This window comes from Harmonia axyridis, chromosome 2 (genome assembly GCF_914767665.1).
Source record: "Harmonia axyridis chromosome 2, icHarAxyr1.1, whole genome shotgun sequence".
Lineage (NCBI taxonomy): Eukaryota > Metazoa > Arthropoda > Insecta > Coleoptera > Coccinellidae > Harmonia > Harmonia axyridis.
Genome location: NC_059502.1, coordinates 20,983,805 through 21,005,446, shown reverse-complemented (window position 1 = coordinate 21,005,446; position 21,642 = coordinate 20,983,805). Strand labels below are relative to the sequence as shown.

The window sequence follows — 21,642 nt, the reverse complement described above, 5'->3', positions numbered from 1 at the left end:
TTATTTTGTTCTTCATTAGTCATGCTTTTTATTCAGTTGTCCATTTTTTGATATAATATATTTTATAGATCATAAGAAATAATCGATTCAGAGAATTTCATATTTATCAGAATAAGGAATGGAGGACCCCGACAAACATCAAGACTATTATAGTAATTATGTTACCTCTACAAAAAACATAATTTTGCTTGAAAGGACATCACAGTGTAGTTCGACGAGATCCCAATTGTAAGCCAATCGAACGAAGAGACTAGTTGCAGCTGACTTTCTCAGTTTATCTGTAAATTTTTTGGTGGCGAAAGATGGGAATGCATGCAGGAACGTCGATGTTTCCTAACACATTATCAAATTTTCATTTACCAACCCCGGCAAACGATCTGTTCTTGCATCCGAAGAGAACCCTTTTGTTCCATCTGGGCCCTTTGGTTGACGGAGGACTGTCAGTTTAGGTCCAGCTTCATCCAAAGATATTGTTCTTAGGCGACTTATTAATCTTTCTGGTCTAGCTTTAACATCACTGTAAAAATTAGGATGGTTATTTTAAATTCTTATTCATGTGAAATTTTGAAAATAAAAAATATTTCAATTGAATAAATAAAAGAAGACTTCTATTGGGTATAGTATAAGGGGCTTATCAATGAATTATTCAACTTGATTGACACTTTTTGATGGGAGTTCAATTCAACATTCTAAAGTATATTTTCAAAATGTTCATCTTTAAGTTTTAATTGCAGATTAATTTTCAATTAGATTAAAATATCATGAACTTGAGCATCATGGATTTTCTAAGCTTCAGCACAGTAGCTTTATCTGTGGACAAAGCCACCAAGTTGACTTATCATGCATTTCTTGTTGTAGAATGTAGAGGGTAAGATGCATAGAATCCCTGGTGTGTTACCACCCAATTTTGTTTCAGACTTTTTGAGATATCCAGCTATTGCTTTGGTATTCTGCTTCACCAGAGTTCTATAAGGTGGCGCTCTTCAGAAATTTTCGAATATCCGCTATCTGTCTGGCGCCGTTAAAAAATGAAATAATGATTTTAGACTTCATAAACTTTCACAATAAATTACAATTCAGTTCCTATCAAATTTTTAATGAAACGAATAGAATATAACGACAGAGTATAGAAGATTGTTACGAGCATAGAATATACAATATTATTGTTCTATAATCAAAGGTCACGAGTAAGATGTCTAAAAACCAGGTGTATGAACTGATTAGCTTTTGTTTTGCCAATTTTGAGAATATTAGATAAGCTTCATTATGTCAACTGTAGGTGACGCTATCAACAAATTAAGATTCTTGTTATTTATTATTTACGAGTTTTGTGCCATTATGGACCTATATATGTATATCTTTCATTATAGTTATGATCTATGGAAGTAATTCTTGTAATTGAAATACCAATAAACTCTCTCTATTACAAATATTTGAATTCATCTCAGCAAACGTTTCGTGTTTTGTTTCACGACTTTGCACGATCATACTCGGTTACACGTCGCTTTTGATTGGTCAGTATCGGGTTTTAGTTAATGTATCCAATCAAAATCAACGGAAATGACAAGTATGACATTGCGGCGCCGCCACGAACTAAAACTACTATTTTCAATTTGGTTGAATGTCATTGCATTCAAAATTTGACGAGTGCATTCACCATGTTTTTAGACATCTTAGTCACGAGAGCCGAGAATCGAGAGGAATGTCAAATATAAACGATGTATACGCCATCTGAAACAGACGCGATCTCTCGAAATCAAGTAGGTATAATCAGAAAAATCTCCCGTTTTAAAAGTTAAAGTAGACACACCAGGTTTTCTATGCATCTTAGTAGAGGGTTGTTATATCAATCTGTTGTGAGTCATGATTATTTGATAGATTTTTTAAATCGTCCCAATTTATTCAGATATGTTTATTGAGCATATAAAAAGAATATATTTTCAATTAACATAAGTATTTCTCAAAAAAATAGCAATCAAAAGAGAAAAATTCAATGAGACCACAATTTCAAGTCAAGTCGGAACCGTTAGTTCACAAAATTTGAATACGAATTGATGATACACAATTCATGATTGCAAATTTCGAAATTTTATTGAAGAGAATAGTTGCCAGCATTAGTGAAAACCAGCAAAGATCCATTCAAATACCTATAGGATGTAATAATTTATAAAAACCCTTTATAAACAATCAAGCGCCAAAAACAAAAGTTTTTATTTTCATTATTGATTCAAACATTTCCTTTTGTAAATTATAGTATTTTATTGTAAGGATCATTTTAATCCATTATATTCTCATTATAGCAATCTGTTCGAGGTTAGAATTGAATGTAGTTTCAAATTTTTTTTTATAGAAAGAATTAATCAGTCCGGACTCTCGAAATAAATGAAAAAATGCCAAAATTTCCAGAAAAACAAAAAATGCAACTGTAGAAAAAATTCAAATGAAAAACATGTTCACTTCACATCATTGTTTGTCAAATCCAGTACGTCCTTTGTGACATAATGATACGAATTAATTATTTGAGTATACCAAAGCATATCATTGACATAATTTTTTTTGTCAAATTAATACAAAAGGCTCTTAAAACTCTAATTCATCAATATCTTGATACATCCTTTATTGATGATTTGTCCAAAATGAAATTTTCTAATGAAATATTACACTTACTTAATTTTAACCACACTGCATGCAGATGATCTCCCACTCCTATGATTTGTAACCAACACGAATTCTACAGTATCGCCAACTTGAAGGCTTACACCTTCACGAACTTCTGTCATATGAAAGAAAAGCTTCTTGCCCTCTTCCACTTCATAAGCTAGGAACCCATAATGTCCCTTAATAGCATCGACATTAGCACGTAGCTTCTTTCTTACTGCTTCAATATTAGCAGCTCTCCCTGTGGCATCAACCTGAAAAAGATCGATTTGAGAAAATATCCTAATAGTATGGAAAGAATGAAATTTTGGAAGTATTTATTCGTTGAGTTATTTCAACAGATACTTAAAATAGCTTATTATTTTTTACCTGTAGCTGGACTTGATCGCCAACTTGCAGCAACTCTCTTTTATTCAATAGGCCCATGATACCAAATTCATACTCAATTGGAACATCGTCAGGACTTTCACTGTTGATCTGAATGAGTCCAGAATAGTCTGTTTGGTCTGGGTTCACAGACCTAAGTGGTCGTATAACTGTGCCATCTAAGATATCTCCATTAGCCTGTGGCAAAACTATGGTACCTGAAGGAATGACACGAACATTTTCGGCAGAAGAACAGATGCCAGAGTTGCCACGACTACCCAAGTTATACTCCACTTCTTGACCTAATTCTAAGGTATTTGAGTCACCATCGAAGTTACTGCAAAAAAAGGGGGAGTTAAAAAATACTAGAATTAAGAGTTTCTTGTCAGGGTAGAGTTCTGCCAAACTTTAGTGGGCATTTCTATTTTCTTCTCCAGATGACATTATAAAAAAAGTAGTCCAGTACTCGATAGTTTTCAATGTTTTTTATCCTGACTCTTACAAGGACGAAATTTTAGTGGGGTGTCGAATTCATGGCAAGAAAATGCAAAAAAAAACAGAATTTTGTAATCTCAATTAAAAGGTTCATTTAATCCGAAATAGACAAATTCCCTTCCATGATTTTGAAACAGTCAGCATGGCCTAATAGCGCTCGCTATTACTTCCTCATTTCAAAAGAAAAAATGATGATGTCTCCAGCATGTAAACTGCACCAAACAGTCAATTTTAATCGATGTAAAGGTGATTAATTAATAGTTCGAGGATTATCTTGGCTCAATATATGGCAATTTGGCTTATTGACGAAGACATTTAATCAAAAAGAACTCCATTACTAAACACAATTCTTTTGTAAAACGTCCATCTTCGGCCAGCTTCAAATACGCCCTATTAGTGGGACGTCACATACCGCCATTTTTGGTTCTCCTGTCAGTGTTCGGAATCCAAACAAATAAATTGTCATTCAAATTAGTACGGTGTCGTTGAAGGAATTGGCTTATTTTCATAAATAAGAGTATTTGAGGAAAGATTTCAGTATTAATTGATAGACAGAAGGAAAGAGGTTAATACCTGTAAGTTTGAATCCTGTATCATTCCCCAAATTTTGTATAAAGCCGTGTTTATTAGTTGAACTTCAAGTTCCAACTTAATGGCATTAATCTCGTGCCTTCTGTCTATCAATTAATAGTAAAATCGTTCCTTAAATAATCTTATTTATCAAAATAAGCCAATTTCTTCAACGACAACGTACTAATTTGAATGACAATTTGATTGTTTGGATTCCGAACACTGACAGGAGAACTAAAATGGCGGTGTGTGACGTCATCACTAATAGAGCGTATTATCCCAATCAGCAAAAATGCGACGTAAACAATGGTCATTTGGCCTTAATTCTTGTACAAGCTGTATTTTATAGGCATGTAATCCAAGAACCTCACATAAAATTTTCCATATAGTCGAAGGACAAAGGCCGACTAGTTGAGAACGACTATGACTCGACATTTTGGCGTCTTTTTCAACACTTTGCGCTATAGCAGCAATATTCTTCTTTGTCTTGCTAATGGTTTTGAAACGAGAATAGTGAAATTAGTGCAAAAACGATAAATAACTGTACGAATTTCTTGCTCAAAGGTCCGATTATGTTAACTGTAAAATGGGAACTGCTCTATGAACTTCACAAATGGATTAACTTTTTTCAAAGTAAATGTCCACATTTCGGAAGCGTAGTCTGGAGTTAAACGATGCAAGCTAAATTAGTGAACAGAAATGTCAACACAGTTTGACATTCACAATTGTCCAACAAAAGAAAACAATCATAAAAACTTCTCATGTAGGTAAAAAAAACACCTGTTATATATAAATTTTTCTTCCACATTACCATTACTGGTGGTTAACAGTTTAATTTTTAAGATATGAAAAGAATAAATGAATTGCAAATAGCAGTTCAGAAGTAATGTCTCATTCAGGAAATCTTGAATAAAGATAAATCATTTCATGTACAAACCTAAAATGGAAGAACACTTCTTTGTCATGCTGTATGGTCTCTATGAAACCAAAACCATCCTTTAGAGCTGCTATGAATCCCTGATAAACTTGACTACTTCGATCTATCTTAACTCCATTTACTGACTGGACAACTTCAATATTGGTAGCAATTAGTTCTTTGTTTCTTTTTACCTGACTAATATCGAATTTGATCTGAAAGAAGTACCAACTTGAGGTCCCATTTTTTTTTTCAATGGAAATCGAAGAATATTCCGAATCGCCAACTCACCTTATCTCCAAGTCTGGGATATTGCTTCATATCAATATCCTTAAGATGAAAAGATATATTCTTCTTTTGACCATTCGCCTGATAAGTTATAAGACCAGGTTCTGCTTGCTGATGTTCACCATTTCCTAACCCTTTGGACGGACTACGAGTAGTCCAGTTTATGAGTGGAATTTCTTTGCAAACAACCCCCAACACCTCGCATTCTACACAAGTTTCAAACTGAACCGTGCCAGGTGGAAGCCACTTCATACGTATAGCACTCTGTCGGTTATTCGAGAATGAACTAATTTGATCTTGTATGACGGTGAACTCAAATTCATCACCAACCTGAAAAATAACCATAGCCATAAGTTTAAAACTTGAAAATAGTTCATAATAGCAGCATAAAAATTATCTGTCAATGGGTGTGGCGCCATGCTTCCCAGTCAGCCTTTTAACACTATCAGCTCCCGAAAAAAATTAAATTGATGCATGTCTCAACTAGAGATGAGCGATATTTCACGAACTGTGATTTAATCACTGATATCAGACTGTCACAGATAGTCACGGTTCCGAAAAACGAATACAGAGCGTGACGGGATCACTGTTTGAACATTTCACAGATATTTTCAGGGCATATCAACGTCCGTGCAATCGTAAATTATGAAGCCAGCCTGATGTTTTTATTGCTTCGGAACCTTTGTCGGCACTTACTGATGCACTCTAGCAACATAAGTTCCGTGCGAACGATTGTTTTCGAAAGCCGGACAAATATTAACAGAACGTCGAAGCAGGCTAACTTATAAAAAAACTCAAATGATTCTCTTCCTCAATTGTAATATGTCGTTAGTGGAGAATGAATAGGAATAATTGTATTTTTCTCTCGAAAAATTCATCAAATATAGTTGGGAAATTCGATTATTTAGGGACTGTTTTAACTACCCATTTCTGAGTTTTTTGTTGTAAAATTTTTAATTTTTCTCTTATTTTTTTGTTACACTATTAGCCCCTTAACTATTTTGATATATATAATTATAACATGAGTGTATTTTGTTTGGAGGTTGATTACTCATAATTTTTATTAAATAAATAAATAAACGTCTGAATATATGCATATGGCTTATTATTTATTATTCGATGTCCTAAAAATCATACCTTTTCATTTAGAGAATTCACAATTCTTTGATTAGCTCAGAAATTAATAGAAAATATCAAATATATTTAGGAAATTTAATTATTCAATAACTGGTTTTACTATATTTTTGTACATTTCTGATCGTTACTTTTTCTGTTTTTCTCTTATTTTATTTGATGCAGTATCAGCCACTTAATATTATCAATATATATTCACATGTGAATTATTGTATGTGTAGGTATTATTTATTTTTCAATGTCCAAAATTATTCATATCCATATTCCACAAATCTGTTACCTCTAAAGAATTAACAGAAAGACAAAAGAATAACATGCACGGTCCGTGCTTAGCGTTGTGAAACGTGAACGTTCCTGTTCCTTCTTGATATCAGTGAAATTGAAGCGTGACGTGATCACTGTTTAGGTATCGGATTTGGTTAGGGTCCGTGCAGCACGAACCGTGCTGCAAGGACCCCGATACCTCAACAGTGATCACGTCACGCTTTAATTTCACTGATATCATAAAGGAACAGGAACGTTTCACAACGTGATCTAGAAATCACGGTATCGCTCATCTCTAGTCTCAACCTGAAAATCCATACCAAACTTCATCAAAATCCGATTAGAATTATGAAATTAAAGGCTGTTGAAGGATGTGCAGACAAATAGACATGATAACAAAGTTGTTCAAAATGATTTAAAATGCCTTTTGCAATCAGAGATGGAACATTTTTTTCATATCAAAAGTGAAGAAAACGCTTTCACTACCTTCGGTAAACTCGGAAGCAATGAGCCAATAATTAGCAACCCAAGTAAACAAATTGTAAATTTACCTGAATTTCTCTTTCAGAATCCAACACTTCATTGAAATGGAAGAATAATTTTGGTTCTCTATCGACACATCGCAAAAAACCATAACCATCTTTTCTACTGCTCACTACACCTTGCTCTCGCTTTTCTCCTGAAACGAGGAAACTTTCGTCTAGCAAGGATATGTTAGTGGCTCTATTGAGTCCATCTCTTCTATCTGTGGCAATGCAAAATTGTACCCAATCGCCATGACGAAGTGTAAAATCGCCCTTCTGATCTTTGTCACCAAATGAAATTTCCACCTGTATATCGAAAAAAGATGTTTCACTTAATTTCACCTATTAAAACAAATTACCTCAGAATGATCTGGGGCTCTATATCTTATTCTACCAGGAAGAGGATCAGATAGATGACGTGTATTGGGAGCTTTATCGAGTGGTTTCAACACCTGACCCTTTATAATATCAGGCTTCAGATCTTCAAAAATTACGGTACCAGTCGGCAAACGTGTTATATTACATGCTACTTCCTTGCCCTGAAAGTGGAAAAAAATGGATTAAAAAAAACTTGGTACAATTAATAATCAACTCACATTACGAGTTTGGATAATGAATTCGACATCATCTCCTAGTCTTAGTTCTTCTTTGGTTTTTGCCTCAGAGAAATGAAAGAATATTTCTTTCACAATATCAGCCCTCTCTATGAATCCGAAACTCTCCTTCATTGAACATACAACGCCTTGGTATTTCACAGGATGAGCTGTGTTTTCTAGACGAACATGACAAGCACCCAAATTCCCCCTGTAACAATATCAGGCATTGCTATTTCACATAAAAATATCCAATCATAAAGAATAAAAAATACAAATATAATGATTTATAATTTCCTTTCAGAAGTGAAATGCAGTGGAAATTACCGCAAGCTAACTCTCTTTGTTGAGAAGAAGGTAAATGAAGTTTATCTTGAAGGATTCAGCTTCATTTCTTTGTAATGAAATTGTTCAGGGAAACAAATTTTAACTTTTGACTGTATAGAAAAAAAACAGTTGCTGCTATTCAGAGTTATTTAAATTATAAAAGCTATCTGTATTAAATTTATCACAAAATAATGAGTTACCTTACTATATCGATTCAGCTAACTCAAGAACACATGAATGTAAAACATGCAATTATAGATCGCAACTGCGCCTCAATAATACTGAAAAATTTTACTTTGATATTGGAATTAAAATTACCCTATATTAAAAAAGTACCAGGTTGATATTAACTTTTTCCATTAGATTAAATTTTTTTTTATTATCAAAGAGATGACAAAAATCATAGTGTGAAATTTTCAATTTCCTCCTATAAACCATTTTATTAACCACAATTATGAAGGCATTAAAAATGTTTCAACAAATATAGCTATAGTTCTTTTATATTTATACCTCAATTTACGAGTTATGTATGTTTGTATGGGAATAGTACTTATAGTTTCCAAGAAAAACTCAGAACAGAAGACTGAGATGGATTTCTTCTCAATCAAATTCTACAAATCGTAAAACTTATATAAAAATAATACCAAAAATTAATCTTTGAAAAAATGTATCACATACCGATTATTGGTAGCTATTTGGAAACTAACTTTGTCCCCAGCACTTAGTGTTACATTTCCTTCAACATCGTCCTTGGTATATGGCAGGAAGAAACATTCGCCCCGATTTTCATAACTGATCCGTCCTGTGGTGTCACCTGCTGATCCTTCCCCTCTCACTTCAGTGGTAACTGTACCCGTAACTCTTTCTTCGCTCATTACTACCTCAGGAGCGATTTTAGAGACAGTACTTGCGATTGGCTTTCCAGTTCGTCTGTCGTATGTCATTTCAAATTCAACTGGATCGCCGATTTTTAAATGATCACGGTTTCCACTGAACTGAGAAAAATGGAAGAAGAGACGAGCTTGTCGTTCACAGCATTGAATGAAACCATAGGAGTGCTGAAATAGCAATAACATAGATCCATTAAAAAAAGTATTTCCTTTGAAAAATTAGATAAATTTCTATTTTGCCAAGTGTGAATTGCTCATCAGCAATCATGAAAATCATATCAATAATCGCTGTATACTCACCAAAAGCTTTTCAATTATGCCAGTTTCTCTTGTTCCCAAATTGGTAGAATTGGAGTCAAAACTGGAATTATTTGCACTGGCCTGGGGTGATGAAAAAATGTTGGGGTTATTATCTCCAGAGCTGTTGAATACACTGTTTGAGTCCAAAGAGAAGGTGCCTACAAATAAATTTCATATAATCATTGTTTATACGTAATAATGTTTTTCAATTATAAGGCTTAGTAGATGTATTTAATATTAAATTCATGTGCTAATAGATTTTACAAACCTATTGAGAATCGACTTCCGTTTCCGGCTTGAGTTGCACTGGATGAGCCATAAATGCCATTGTTAGAATAGGGAGCATTTGATGAAGAAGATTTATCCTGAAGAAGTGGAAATTCTTGTACGAACCGGGATGACGATGTTGATCGGTTGAAATTGAATGCCTGAGATGATTTTCCTAGTGACAAACATCAATCAAAACATATTCTCAACTATTTAAGTCATATTTTTTCCAGTATAAATATCCATTTCAATCAAATCTCGGACTCTATATTTAGATATTTTTCTATAAAAATTTGTTATTGAAAGTAATTTCATATTATATCTAAAGATTTTACTTATGCAAGTACCTGAACTAGAGGATTATTGAAATCATTAATTTATTTATTTGTGAACAGGTTAACCAATTTCAGTACAATTTTTTGCTATGCTTTATCGTGTTATTACTGACAAGTCAAGAAATTCCTGAAAGAACCCATCCTCAAAAAGGAAAGATAAAATTTTGAATTTCAATTCAATAAACTTTTACTAAATAATAATCGCATCAGTTTCTGAAATAAATTCAAATAGTATATTCCAAATGTAATTATACAATTAAAAAACAGATCAATTTGATATATTTTTGTTCAGCTTAGTATATTTTACACCTAAAGAAAATTCTCTTATTCTCACCAGTATTTCCCAAGGATTTTAAATCCAAGATGGCAGAGTCCTGATTCATGATGTCAGGCGGCTGGAAATTTTTCCACTGAGGATTGCCTGACATGTCTTCTGAATCTCTTCTTTAATGTGTATACAATGATTATTTCCGACTTTCTTTGTTAGTTGTTCCTTAATTGTAGCGAATATCACAGAATGGTTTTCGTCAATATTAAATGTACACCCAAAGTCAATATGGCAGCCGATTTCACTAAATGTCCAAAACTAATGCTGACGACTTTATAAGTCGTGCAGATTGAAATCAATTCACAATGTATCAATCGCTTTTGTAATTCGAGTGGTCAACAACTTACTTCACAATGTGAATAGAATGATAAAAACAACCCAATAAATAAAAAAAATACAATTCACAGTCACTCAAAATTTGTAATGTAACAGAAAGTTAAATAAAAATCCTCAGATGTCTTCAATGCGTGCTGGGTGCGTTTTGTGCTGTTATTCTCATAATTTAACAAGGCTAGTAGAGTAAATTTACTTCCAATTTTCTGTGATAAAATTTGTTTTCCTTAGTTACACAAGCTGAAACAAAAAATACTGAGTTCAAACGCCAATTGGTCAACTGCATCAATAAATATTTCATTTAATAAATCAAATATAATAATTTGGAAGTGACAGTGAATGTAAATGAAAAGAAAGGCAAAGAAGCATTCAGTCAAGTAAGGAATAGGGCACATTGAACTTCATAAAGAAGTTTAGTGTAATAATTCTGTTGGATATGGAAGCAGGAGCAGACTTCTTCACTAATATTTTAAAGATAATAGGAGAATAAGATCATTTAAAACACCAGAAATCGAAAATGTCTGAAGTCTTGCAGTTTAGATGCTTTCAATTAACTTAATTACTTTGTAGAGTTAATAGGTGGCAAACTAATATTTTCATGTTTTGTTAATATCAAATTCAAGAAAATGAAAAATTATTATTTTATTTCAGAACACCTATCAGGATCTTACAGAAGGAGAGCGATTTCAGTCTATAAAATATTAACTGAATATCTGCTCAAAATTCAATAATACGTTACTTTCTTCTATTGAGGCAACTACATCATTTTACAAATGTTTTTTGAATATTCTACCTAAAGGAAATGAGATAAAACGACAATGGCGAAACTGAAAAGGTATTAAAATATTGAATTAAATAAAAAAATGTAACAATGGGAATAATTTATTATTTTTAATTTTCACTGAACAATAATTATTGAGACTATAAAATAACAAGGATCAAAAAAATATCAATGTTTGAAATTCATTTCAAGAACGATCAATCCAAAAGCGTTCATCAATTCAGAAAATCAATTTCGAGGTTAGGAAATACTATGGAGGCTCCGTTAATATTTTGCAGTGATTATTCTTCGTTAAATATTATATCCCTATTTAATTATCTCGGAACATTAAATTGTCTTTAAAAAACAAGGAAGTTAACATTTATTATCTAGCGATATTTTTTTTATTATTGCCGCTAAAATATAAAAAAAGATCATTCGTTCATTCAATACATTCAAACAAAGCAAAGGTAGTGAATGTCAAAACAAACTTTGAAAATGCTCAATTAGCTTTCACAAAAATACTCAAATTATCTGAATATAGGTTGCTTATACATCTATGTGTGGAATTGAAAAAAGAAGTCATAATTTTCCGGAATAAAAAAAATAGGAAAAAAACTAACGAGATTCGAATAAAAAAACGATTCTTCAAACGTTTGTATTAAAATCGACAAGGTGTGTATACCGAACTATGATTTGAAGAACATAATTTGAAATATCTGAAAATATAAGTTAAAAAAAATTGAAATAAACTAATGAAGGAAAATAAAATGTTGATGCGAAGAAGCAATGTCTTACTACAACCGCAAGAGGAGAATTATTGATTTCTTGCAAATATTACCGGTTTCAATAACATTCAGAGATATTTGTAAATATTACCGAATTGGCTGATTGAAAACTTATTTCAGTATATTATACTAAGAAAGAATTGTAGACTAAAATGAGGATGATCTTTGTTAAAACTTTTGGGGTACAAAATTTCAGGTTGTCAAAACATACATTTTCAAATCGAAATGGGTCCACTTCTGGCATAATTCTAATCAATAATATAAATTGCTGTCATCTTACGTACATATTTTGATTATTTCGCATTGAATTGGTTGTGTTTTGAACAAAATTTCAACTCACCACGACACAGCACAGCACTGACGACATGCCGCCATGTTGAATGTCAACAGTCAACATTTCGCTTCCATCTAGCAATCCGTAAAACCATAAAAAAGTGAAAAAAATACTTGATTCAATAATATGAGAAAAATACATAAATAAATATTAGATTAAAATAGTTTATATCAATAAAATAGTTTCCAAAATCATTACAACTCAAAGTTTGATTTTATGATGAATCCTTTATTCAGGGAGGCTCCCCCTCGCGCACATTTATATAATTAATTGAGTAGTTAAATGGATATAATTTTTTGTTTAGTTTCGGGTTGCCCTCCTGGTAGACCAACAAAAAGATGGCATGCAAGTTGGATTTCCACATCGCAACACGTTGAGGGAAAAAGGAGCCCTGTTATTAAAATAGGGAAGGAGAAGTCTAACACGAATTTTATTGAAGAGAGTGTAAATATTTCCCTAGATAATAAGGGTGTTAATTTACGAAGAAAAAAAATTATATTTTTGTTTCTATCTCATTACGTTGCCTCATTGAGTATTGAAATACTTCAATCCTCAATGATGATAGTCACTACTGTTATAGTTTTTCTCAGTGATTTTCATTTAGAAACAGTACTCAATTTAATTTATTCAAGCTGCAAAGACTTGGAATAATTTTCTTGTATAAGAAAAATTTCTACCTAAAATGTACAAAGTATCCTCGAATCTAACTTTAGGTTCGTTAAAAATCTGACGAGTAAAAATGGGCTCTCAATTTTTTTTCTGATAGAGAGTTTATAAAACATATATGTCGTTCGAAATAATTATGCAAATTAATTTGGTTGTAATAATCTGGAAATCAAGCTTCGAGCCCTATTTTTTGTTTGATCTGGTGGTTGGGACCATGTAATCCTATCCAAATTTTGCATAAAGCTTGAAAACTTTTATCCCTGAGCTTGAAATTTTTATTTTATATCTTCACGGTATACCTATCTCAGCTTGGTCAGATATTTGTTGTAGATGAAATATTGATTTTTTTTCCAATATCCTTTTTGAATTTCCATCGGTTTTCAACGACCATATTTACGGAATTCATAGTCGGATTTTGTCTATGAACGAACCCAACCCTGCTTTCTAGATGCGAACCAACCCTGAAAATTTCTCATAAGTGAGTGGAACTTTATCGTTGGAGCTCAAAATTCGAAAATTACACTTATTGTGACGAAAAATTCGGTTCGGAGACGAGCGCTCAAAAATATACTGTTCTCATAGACCTAATATCATTATATCAATGATTGTTCTCATATGTTAGCTCTATGGTCAAACAATCCATTTATTTCTGTGATAGAAAATGTTTTTTAATTTCTATGATTGAAAGAAGGGAATAAATAAATAACAACGATTAATCTAAAATCTACTTCCTGTTAGAAGTGTCATCTTTATTTTTGTATTAATATTATCATTACTTCGTATATGGATATTCTATTTTATCAAAAAAATGGAAGTGATATTTCACGAGAAAGTAAGAACTTGTATTTTATTACGTATGCACTAATAAATACTAATAAATTTCAGCAAGAGGGTTCCTTATGTGCTCAGCACTGTTTAAATTCCCTTCTTCAAGGAGCTTATTTCACAGCAGTTGATTTGAGTTCGTTGGCATATAAATTAGACGAAGAAGAAAGGAAAAGAATGGCTGAATGTGGAGAAAATAGTGAAGAATATCAAAAATTCTTAAAACAGCCATCTGGGAATATGGATGATAGTGGATATTTTTCGGTGCAGGTTATTAGTAGTGCCCTAGAGGTTTGGGGTCTAGAATTAGTGCCTTATTCTAGTACAGACGAACGAGTTAAATGTGGTCTCACTGAACCACATAAAATGAACGCATTTATATGCAATTACAGGGATCATTGGCTCACAATAAGAAAAATTGGAAATCAATGGTTCAACTTGAATTCCTTACTAACAAGACCACAACTTCTATCTGATACTTTCTTATCCCTTTTTCTCGCTCAACTGAAGAATGAGGGATATTCAATATTTGTAGTTGTTGGTAAACTGCCAGAATCAACTGCTGACCAAATTTTGTTGAAAACACCTTTTGTTCCTCCCAAATCATCTCCACATGAAATACCCTTACAAAAAACTGATAGTGACCCTCAAATACAAGAAGCAATCAGTCTTAGTTTACAAGAAGAATCTACTTCATATGATTATTTAGGCGTGGAAGATGATCCAGAACTACAGGAAGCATTGAGATTAAGTTTAGCTCACCAAGGAAGTAGTGAAATTAAGGAAGATGATGAGGAAACAATGTTACAAAAAGCCATAAATATGAGTTTGCAATGTTAGCTTCAGTACCTATTTTTGCCATTGAGATATTCTGAAAAGAATCAACATAAACTTTCAAAGCATCCTATTGATGTTATGAATGAAGCTTGGGTATCCATACAGACAGTATTTTAAAATTAATTCTTGTGATAATTTTATTAATACATTTATCATTTAGTGGTGGTGCTTGTGTTCTGTTAGGGGCTTAATATTTTATTCTGCATTGTTATATTCTTCTTATTTTTGGGTTTTAATTTCTTTTCATTATTATTAGACAGTTTTCACTGTATTTGTTTTTTCATGTGGATTGTTTTGAAAGTTGTGTCATAAAAATGTCATTTTGTAAAACTCACGATAAATGGCATGAAAAGATCAAGAATTGTCGAATCAATTTAACTCTTCAAATGAAATTTTCAATATACACGATTTATAAGTCCAATTATTATGATTAGACAATGTAAGTTCTATCATTATCATTTTTTGTTTAATCGATAGTATTTTTATACAGCTTCTATAGTTGGAGAAGACCTTTCAAACTGCAAAGTATGTTATAAAATTATATATTCTTGGTTTCTAAATTTTCAAGCTCAATTTTCCTATTGGAATTTTATGAATTATCTCAACAGTGAGAAATTGAACACATCTTTTGATCATTTCACAATAAAAGTAATATTCAATTAACATTTATGTAACAAGTGTGAAGCAGGTATTATTTTGAAGTTATATAGGTTACTGTGAGTGGAATGATTGCAATCATGATCATTTCACATTCATTCCATATATTTATAAATGTATAAATATAAAACTTGATCAAAGTATGTAACCTTAATCCAAAATAATTGACAAGTCCTTCATGTTAATTATATCCATGTATTTATTCTAAAACAATTTTTTTAATTTATTATAACCATTATAATTTTTGGAATGTGTAGATTTTGATCTTCTAAGGGATGGGAATTTTTTAAATTTCCTTCTCCAATGAAACATATATTTGAAATTATTTTGACTAATTTATTCCTTTATGTTGTTGTTGATGTTTGTTGAATGTTTTTTCACTAAAATGCTGAGAAAATAGATTTGGGATTTTTATCGCCCCCCAACCTCCATGTGATTATGTGTTTTTTTGTCCGCCACTCACGAACGTTTTTTCGAGCGTTTGGTAGCAAGCGTCGAAGATATTCCAGTCGGGCAGTCAAGTTCATACTCTGATTTACAGTCGTGCGGCAGTGTCCCGAGCTGTCTGACTGTAAAATTATCCGTACGCTCGACTATGGGAGCCTCGTGAGTGGCCGCCTTTTGACTGTTCAAATGTCTACAAATATTATTATTTACAGAAAAATAGAGTAGGGGTGTTCACCCATAAAATCAATATATTGTAGTTGATGATGGCTATTGGATAATTGTGATGAGTATGAAGTTTGCTGTATCGCTTAAAATATTTGATTTAAATTATGATTACTGTATCAAGGCAATATCTCCTATAACACTTGGCCTTGGCGCCCTCTAGTGACATTAGCATATGTAAGGCAAAGCTGAACTATGCTTTGAGTGTGTAGTTTGTTTCGATTAATTAAGAGTTCAGTTGGAATATTTTACACTTATAATGAAAAGTAATTTTACACTTGGACAAAAAAACGTAATGAAGTTTTCTAGTAAGAAAAAATGGCTCATTGAACTTGTGAAATGAAAAACTAATATCTAAAATGGATCTATCCATCTATAGTTTGGTCTATTTCACTCAATAAAATGTCTGTTCAATTGAAATTTCCAGATTTAAAGGATGAAAATTTGGATTTATCATTATATAGGAATATTTTTTACTCCTCAGTCCTCATCAAATAAAAACCTTTCTACCTGCAAATTGGACTTGCCTACAACATAATATATTATAATAGGCCTTAGCGAGTATTTAAGTTTTTATTTTTCAATCCTTCATCAACAACTTTGTTCCACAGCTTAGACAGCTTGAAATGATTAAAAACCATTAAAAATATCTGCATTCAACTGTTTAATATTTCAAAATTGTACTCTACTCCTGTTAAATTCTCTTGTTCAGTTTTTTCTCAATTTAATATCCTTCGACAGATATCTGGATATCTCTGACAATCAGACAATAAAGTTCGGACAGCATTTAGGGATTTTCATAATAACCACTATTTTATGGTCAGTTCTTGAATTTGTCGCTGAACTGGATTTAATGAAATTAGCTTTTGCAAAATTCTTCTCACATTAGCTACTGAGAATAATTAGTTTTAAATTTAATTGAGGGATGGGTGTTAACCCCTTCTCTAATATGCATGAACCGATTAAAACAGTGAACCTTCAGTTCATTTTTGTAATTTACCTGCTGAAGATTGTGGAAGTATGGTATATTCAATGTCGCTTGGAGGAAGCTAGAATATTTCAATTATAGAAGGGTTGTCCAAGTTTCCAGAAATTCCTCTCGAGTGAATTTTTTTGCCTAACAATACTTTCAAATAAACCCTGGTAATTAGCGTATCGTGAAATCCACTTCAAAGGGACATCTGGCCAAGCATTTTTATGGACTAGTTCAAGTGACTTTGGATATACTATAATAAGAAATCCATATCTGTTTTCTTCACTTTTAGGATAGGTTTCATAAAACTTTTATCAATGAGATTTGATCAATCAAATCATTTCTGTGTTTAATTTCATTTAAGACACTTCCATAGATTTAAAACTACAATCAACTAGTTGATCAGTCAATCAAAGTTTTATGAATCGGTTGTTAGTCTTCGAAATTCCTGTATAAGTATAAATAATTATGATATATGTAATATTATAAGGAATCGAAATGAAGAATATCACTGAAAAAGAAATGTATATTATATAAAATTTCCTTAAGTTTAATTAAAAGTGAATATCTATTTACATATAAATTTCTGTAGGAAATGATTGTCATTTCTCATAATTTAAAATGAGTCCTATAATCTCTTCCACCAAGAATCATACCCTGAAGTCTTAATCTTCTTATAGCTTCTCGTAAATGTTTAGGTTGAACAGGACCATTTTCACTTTGTTCTTCCATAACATCTAATGCTGAAATTCAAAACTGTGTTATAAGGGATAAATTCAAATGATGGCTTATATACCTTCTTCCACAACTTCGCCAACAAAAACTTTAGCAATTCCTGCCATAGCTATGACAACATTCTGTGATACAGAGCATCCAGTAATGGTCTGCATTAGTCGTTTGATTGCAGCTTTAGGGAAGGCTGATCTTCTGAACATCTCATATCTATCCAATTGTTCCTCGGTAAAATTTGAAACTAAAACCCTTGAAAGAAATGCGAATATAAGAAGAATTATAGACTAAAATAACATTGTAATGTGTTCAAGAAATAAAAAAAGGCAATAATGGATAATACCAATTCTTCTATAAGCAAAATAATTCTTGAATTAAATAATACTCACTGCATTTTTTCTCTTTCTTCTTCCTCAATTTCTTTTTTGCTTTTTTTTTCTTTCTTTTTAGGTTGTGTGTATTGGGAAACTTCTGGGAGTATGAAATCTGTCTCAAGATCCATTTCCTCTTCCTTCATTACCATTGAATCATTAAAAATCAACTCATGCTCTTGTTGATCTTTCATCAAAGAACTACCTTCATATTCCATACAAATATCTCTAGAATGTTCATCTTCTGATTCGGAGTTTTCAACACCTAGATCATACTTCAGTTGTTCTAAAGCTCTGATATTGTTGGCATCTGGTTTATCAAGTATATTTTCCATTTTCAGATTTCAATAAAATTACAAAACAGAATTCAAGAGAGTGAAATCAGAAAAATCAAAGGAAAAAGTTGAAACAAATTGCAGAATACGAATTATTATTTATTATTGCATTGCCCACTATCAACCACAGAACACTAATAAAGATTACCTTCAGAAACCAAAGAATTTCCGTTTTGATTTATAACCTAACCTCGAAGCCACAGAAATAAATTCACTCTGAGATTATGACGTTATATTGATATTTCCTTGCTCAAGGTATTTTCTAGTAATATATTCCTTTTTTAAAAATTCTTTGTAATTATCTTGCTTATTTATTGATAATTTATTTAAATTTGTTGCTATTATTATATCAATCGGTGAAATATTGAACCAAAATCTACAAAAGTCTTAATTTAACGGTACAAGAAAGTTATTTTATAGAAAAAATTATTTGCATTTCTATAAAATATAGAATTTTGTGATGTTTTCTTTAAAAAAATGAAACCAATCCTATAGAAATGTCATTGTGCAATGTCAAATATTGCCCCAGAATCCGATTATGCGCCAGCATCGAAATTAAGTCAATATTGTAAAGAATAGGCAAATTTTGATATTACCTTCCTTATAAGATTAATCGAAGTGATAATCATTTTGATTGACCATTTCAATCGCTAAAATTTTTTTGATTGCTTTTTTGCTTTGTGCTTTCGTGGAAAGTGTCGAAACTGAGGGGTATTGTGCAGTTTATTTAGGGAATAGTGGCTCGTTTAAGTTGTTTACATACAATAAAAATATCTTATAATTGATTAGTCATTTCTATTTTATACCCTGTCTCTTGGAAAGTTGTAAAGGCCTTCTTGGAAAGTGAGTACTTCAGTTGCTTAAGATATAGATGTTTGATTGTAGAAAATGCCAGGGAATTTTTATAAGAATCTTTCCATTTCGTAGTGACACTGAGACACTATATACTTTGATGAAAATTCTAAGGTTTATAGGCTTTTGTGAGTTCAATTTTTGTGCGTTCATTTATTGAAGAATTAATTTAAAGTTGATTATATATAATGCTACATAACCTATCAGTTAATAAACTTTGCAGATAGTTGCTGTGCTACTGCATCTTAGGGTCTTTTTACCCTAGGAGTCGTTGGATGGGGCTTGTCTCGCCCCGGATTTCTTGCACTGGCTCCTACTTCAACCACCACCATTACCCCGTTAAATTCAGAAGGTAGGCCATATAATTAATTTAAAATATTAGGTTAACAACGAAGGGTTATCATTTGATAACCCTTTTTTTTATTTTTCTTGATATTAGAGTATTTTTAATCGGAAATGTTTCTAATTAGGTTATTTTACAAGGTTTTTTTAAACTGTAGCAGATGTCATTCATATGGTATATCACATTGAATGAGTATTATTATTGTTCTAGAATTTCCAGAATTTACTTGATTAGAAAATTGAATATTTTAATGACAATCGAAATCAAATAAATGAGATATTTCTTATTACAATAATAATAAATATTAAAGAAAATAACGATATAGATTGAAACAATGAACTGAAGGATGCTTTCATAATTTTGGAAAACTACTTCACCTCAATAAATAGAATGGTTTCTGGAGATTTGATTCACTTAATACCTACTCGAAATAATATACCTATGTAATGGAATAATATTACATATATTAACTAAACAATTTTGATTTCTTCTGTGTTCACAATAGTTGGTCATTGATCAAGTAGATATTTGTGATATAGATGTGAATAAACGTTTCAGCAATGTAAATTTTTGCAATCTGAAATATATGACCTTGAAATAGGTAGTGGACAAATTGTTGAAAAATATAACTGGAATTTAAACTTTTTGAAATCTAGAAACACTGGTGTGTCCACTTACTTTTAAAAAAGTTTAAGATGAACAGGCGGCTTTTGAAAGGATGAGTCTTTTTTAATTTGAAGGATATTCCCGTTACTTCAATTGATTTCCGTTTTTTCCATGGAAATTTGAACGTTTCATTTCATTTATTTTTGTCACCTATGATAATGATTAATAATATATTAAGTGAAGCAAAAAAAATCCATTATTTTTTCAATAGATGGCTTTACTTATCTGTATCCTACGTATCGTATCGGGTTCCACGAGATGGCGTTAAAAAGATGAGTTTCGTACTACAAAATATTTTCTGACAGTTTTGTGATTAGTTGACTCAGTTCAGTTCGACCGCGCGTTGAAGGTGGACACTAGCAAAGAGAAAATACGCAGAATACGCTATATTTTCAGTTTTCTTCGATGAAGGCGAAAATGTAATAAGTGTTTATGGTCTTGATAAGGTAACAGCCAATCACGCGAAATTTTGGTTTAGTCGATTAATCGATTAAACGACAATGTTAAAGATGCACTACGCACTGGAAGGCCAATTGTCGAAAATATCGATAAAATCACGGACATTGTTGTGTCTGACCGTCATGTTAGGACTGTTTCGATTGCCCAAGAGCTAAATATTGCACAAAAAAACCGTTTGGAACCATTTGCATAAGGCTGGTCTCAAGAAGAAGCTCGATGTACGGGTACCACACGAGTGATCGCAAAAAAAACCTCATGGACCGAAGTTCCATCTGTGAATCGCTGCTGAATCTCAACAAAATCGATCCATTTTTGAAGCGGTTGGTGACTGGTGATGAAAAGTGGATCATTCAAATACTAAAAGTGTGTTTCATCACCATACAGGAAATTCGGTTGAAATTCTTTGAGAATAATAGGTATCCCCAAATATGATTTCAATCATACAATAATGATCCGACCTACAAGCCGAGTCTCAGTTCTGTTCGCAACTGGAGTACAATTATAACTGTTCTACACTACTCATTCTCTAGTTACTTCTCACATATGGAACAACATTGATAGTGTGCAATAATTTTTTTGCTGTTACAAACATCGATTGACATTAATTTCTTTTGAATTAGTTTTACTGCTATCGGAGATTATGGTGAAGCTATCAGAAACTAATGAATTTTTAACTAGGTATAAAAACTCATCATTACCGGCTGTTTCTTTCAGCTCCGTAATTTTGTGGTTCTGAAGATATAGGCAAGATGTCTGTGTTAATTTACTCATTTTAAAATTCTTCGCGACG

The 21,642-nt window shown here is 32.0% G+C and overlaps 4 protein-coding genes across 8 annotated transcripts in view; 2 read left to right on the top strand and 2 right to left on the bottom strand.

The window, feature by feature from the left end:
• On the bottom strand, nt 1–12,629 carry LOC123673683 (cold shock domain-containing protein E1). Of its 3 annotated transcripts, none has more exons than XM_045608286.1 (13): nt 12,477–12,629; nt 10,262–10,828; nt 9,594–9,767; nt 9,326–9,483; nt 8,814–9,193; nt 7,812–8,019; nt 7,575–7,754; nt 7,243–7,521; nt 5,297–5,623; nt 5,027–5,220; nt 3,028–3,361; nt 2,668–2,912; nt 1–517 (listed from the first exon to the last, which is right to left on the bottom strand). In XM_045608286.1, the coding sequence occupies exons 2-13, from the start codon at nt 10,353–10,355 to the stop codon at nt 334–336; spliced, it is 2,757 nt and encodes a 918-aa protein (XP_045464242.1). In that variant the 5' UTR covers nt 10,356–10,828; nt 12,477–12,629; the 3' UTR covers nt 1–333. The 3 variants fall into 3 exon arrangements, with proteins under 3 accessions (XP_045464242.1, XP_045464239.1, XP_045464240.1); XM_045608283.1 differs by having other exon boundaries at nt 12,421–12,547; XM_045608284.1 differs by having other exon boundaries at nt 12,348–12,526.
• Nucleotides 12,630–13,715: 1,086 nt separating this feature from the next.
• On the top strand, nt 13,716–15,856 carry LOC123673678 (ataxin-3-like). The gene is made up of 2 exons (XM_045608280.1): nt 13,716–13,968; nt 14,022–15,856. The coding sequence occupies exons 1-2, from the start codon at nt 13,945–13,947 to the stop codon at nt 14,799–14,801; spliced, it is 804 nt and encodes a 267-aa protein (XP_045464236.1). The 5' UTR covers nt 13,716–13,944; the 3' UTR covers nt 14,802–15,856.
• LOC123673676 (serine/threonine-protein kinase tricornered) overlaps nt 15,104–21,642 on the top strand; it is a 185,229-nt gene continuing 178,690 nt past the window's right edge. The window contains exons 1-3 of one of the 3 annotated variants that reach the window (XM_045608271.1): nt 15,104–15,237; nt 18,539–18,787; nt 19,608–19,736. In XM_045608271.1, the coding sequence (XP_045464227.1) occupies nt 19,660–19,736 (77 nt within the window). In that variant the 5' untranslated portion in view covers nt 15,104–15,237; nt 18,539–18,787; nt 19,608–19,659. Of the gene's footprint in view, nt 15,238–18,538; nt 18,788–19,039; nt 19,376–19,607; nt 19,737–21,642 lie in introns of those variants that run through there. The other 2 variants (XM_045608270.1, XM_045608277.1) reach the window with 2 other exon arrangements.
• On the bottom strand, nt 17,610–18,679 carry LOC123673679 (transcription initiation factor TFIID subunit 11). Its single transcript, XM_045608281.1, has 3 exons — nt 18,216–18,679; nt 17,894–18,078; nt 17,610–17,840 (listed from the first exon to the last, which is right to left on the bottom strand). Exons 1-3 carry the CDS (start codon nt 18,530–18,532, stop codon nt 17,707–17,709), a joined length of 636 nt encoding a protein of 211 aa, XP_045464237.1. The 5' UTR covers nt 18,533–18,679; the 3' UTR covers nt 17,610–17,706.

Excerpts from the sequence above, each read along its gene's own strand:
- LOC123673683 (XM_045608286.1), bottom strand. The coding sequence starts at position 10,355 with ATGTCAGGCAATCCTCAGTGGAAAAATTTCCAGCCGCCTGACATCATG. Across the intron at positions 9,484-9,593 it reads CGGAAGTCGATTCTCAATAG|GCACCTTCTCTTTGGACTCA; the intron begins GTTTGTAAAATC and ends ATTTATTTGTAG. Across the intron at positions 5,624-7,242 it reads ATTCTGAAAGAGAAATTCAG|GTTGGTGATGAATTTGAGTT; the intron begins GTAAATTTACAA and ends GTTATTTTTCAG.
- LOC123673678 (XM_045608280.1), top strand. The coding sequence starts at position 13,945 with ATGGAAGTGATATTTCACGAGAAA. Across the intron at positions 13,969-14,021 it reads AAGTGATATTTCACGAGAAA|CAAGAGGGTTCCTTATGTGC; the intron begins GTAAGAACTTGT and ends AATAAATTTCAG.
- LOC123673679 (XM_045608281.1), bottom strand. The coding sequence starts at position 18,532 with ATGGAAAATATACTTGATAAACCAGATGCCAACAATATCAGAGCTTTA. Across the intron at positions 18,079-18,215 it reads GAAGAAAGAGAAAAAATGCA|GGTTTTAGTTTCAAATTTTA; the intron begins GTGAGTATTATT and ends ATTTCTTTCAAG. Across the intron at positions 17,841-17,893 it reads TGGCGAAGTTGTGGAAGAAG|CATTAGATGTTATGGAAGAA; the intron begins GTATATAAGCCA and ends TTTGAATTTCAG.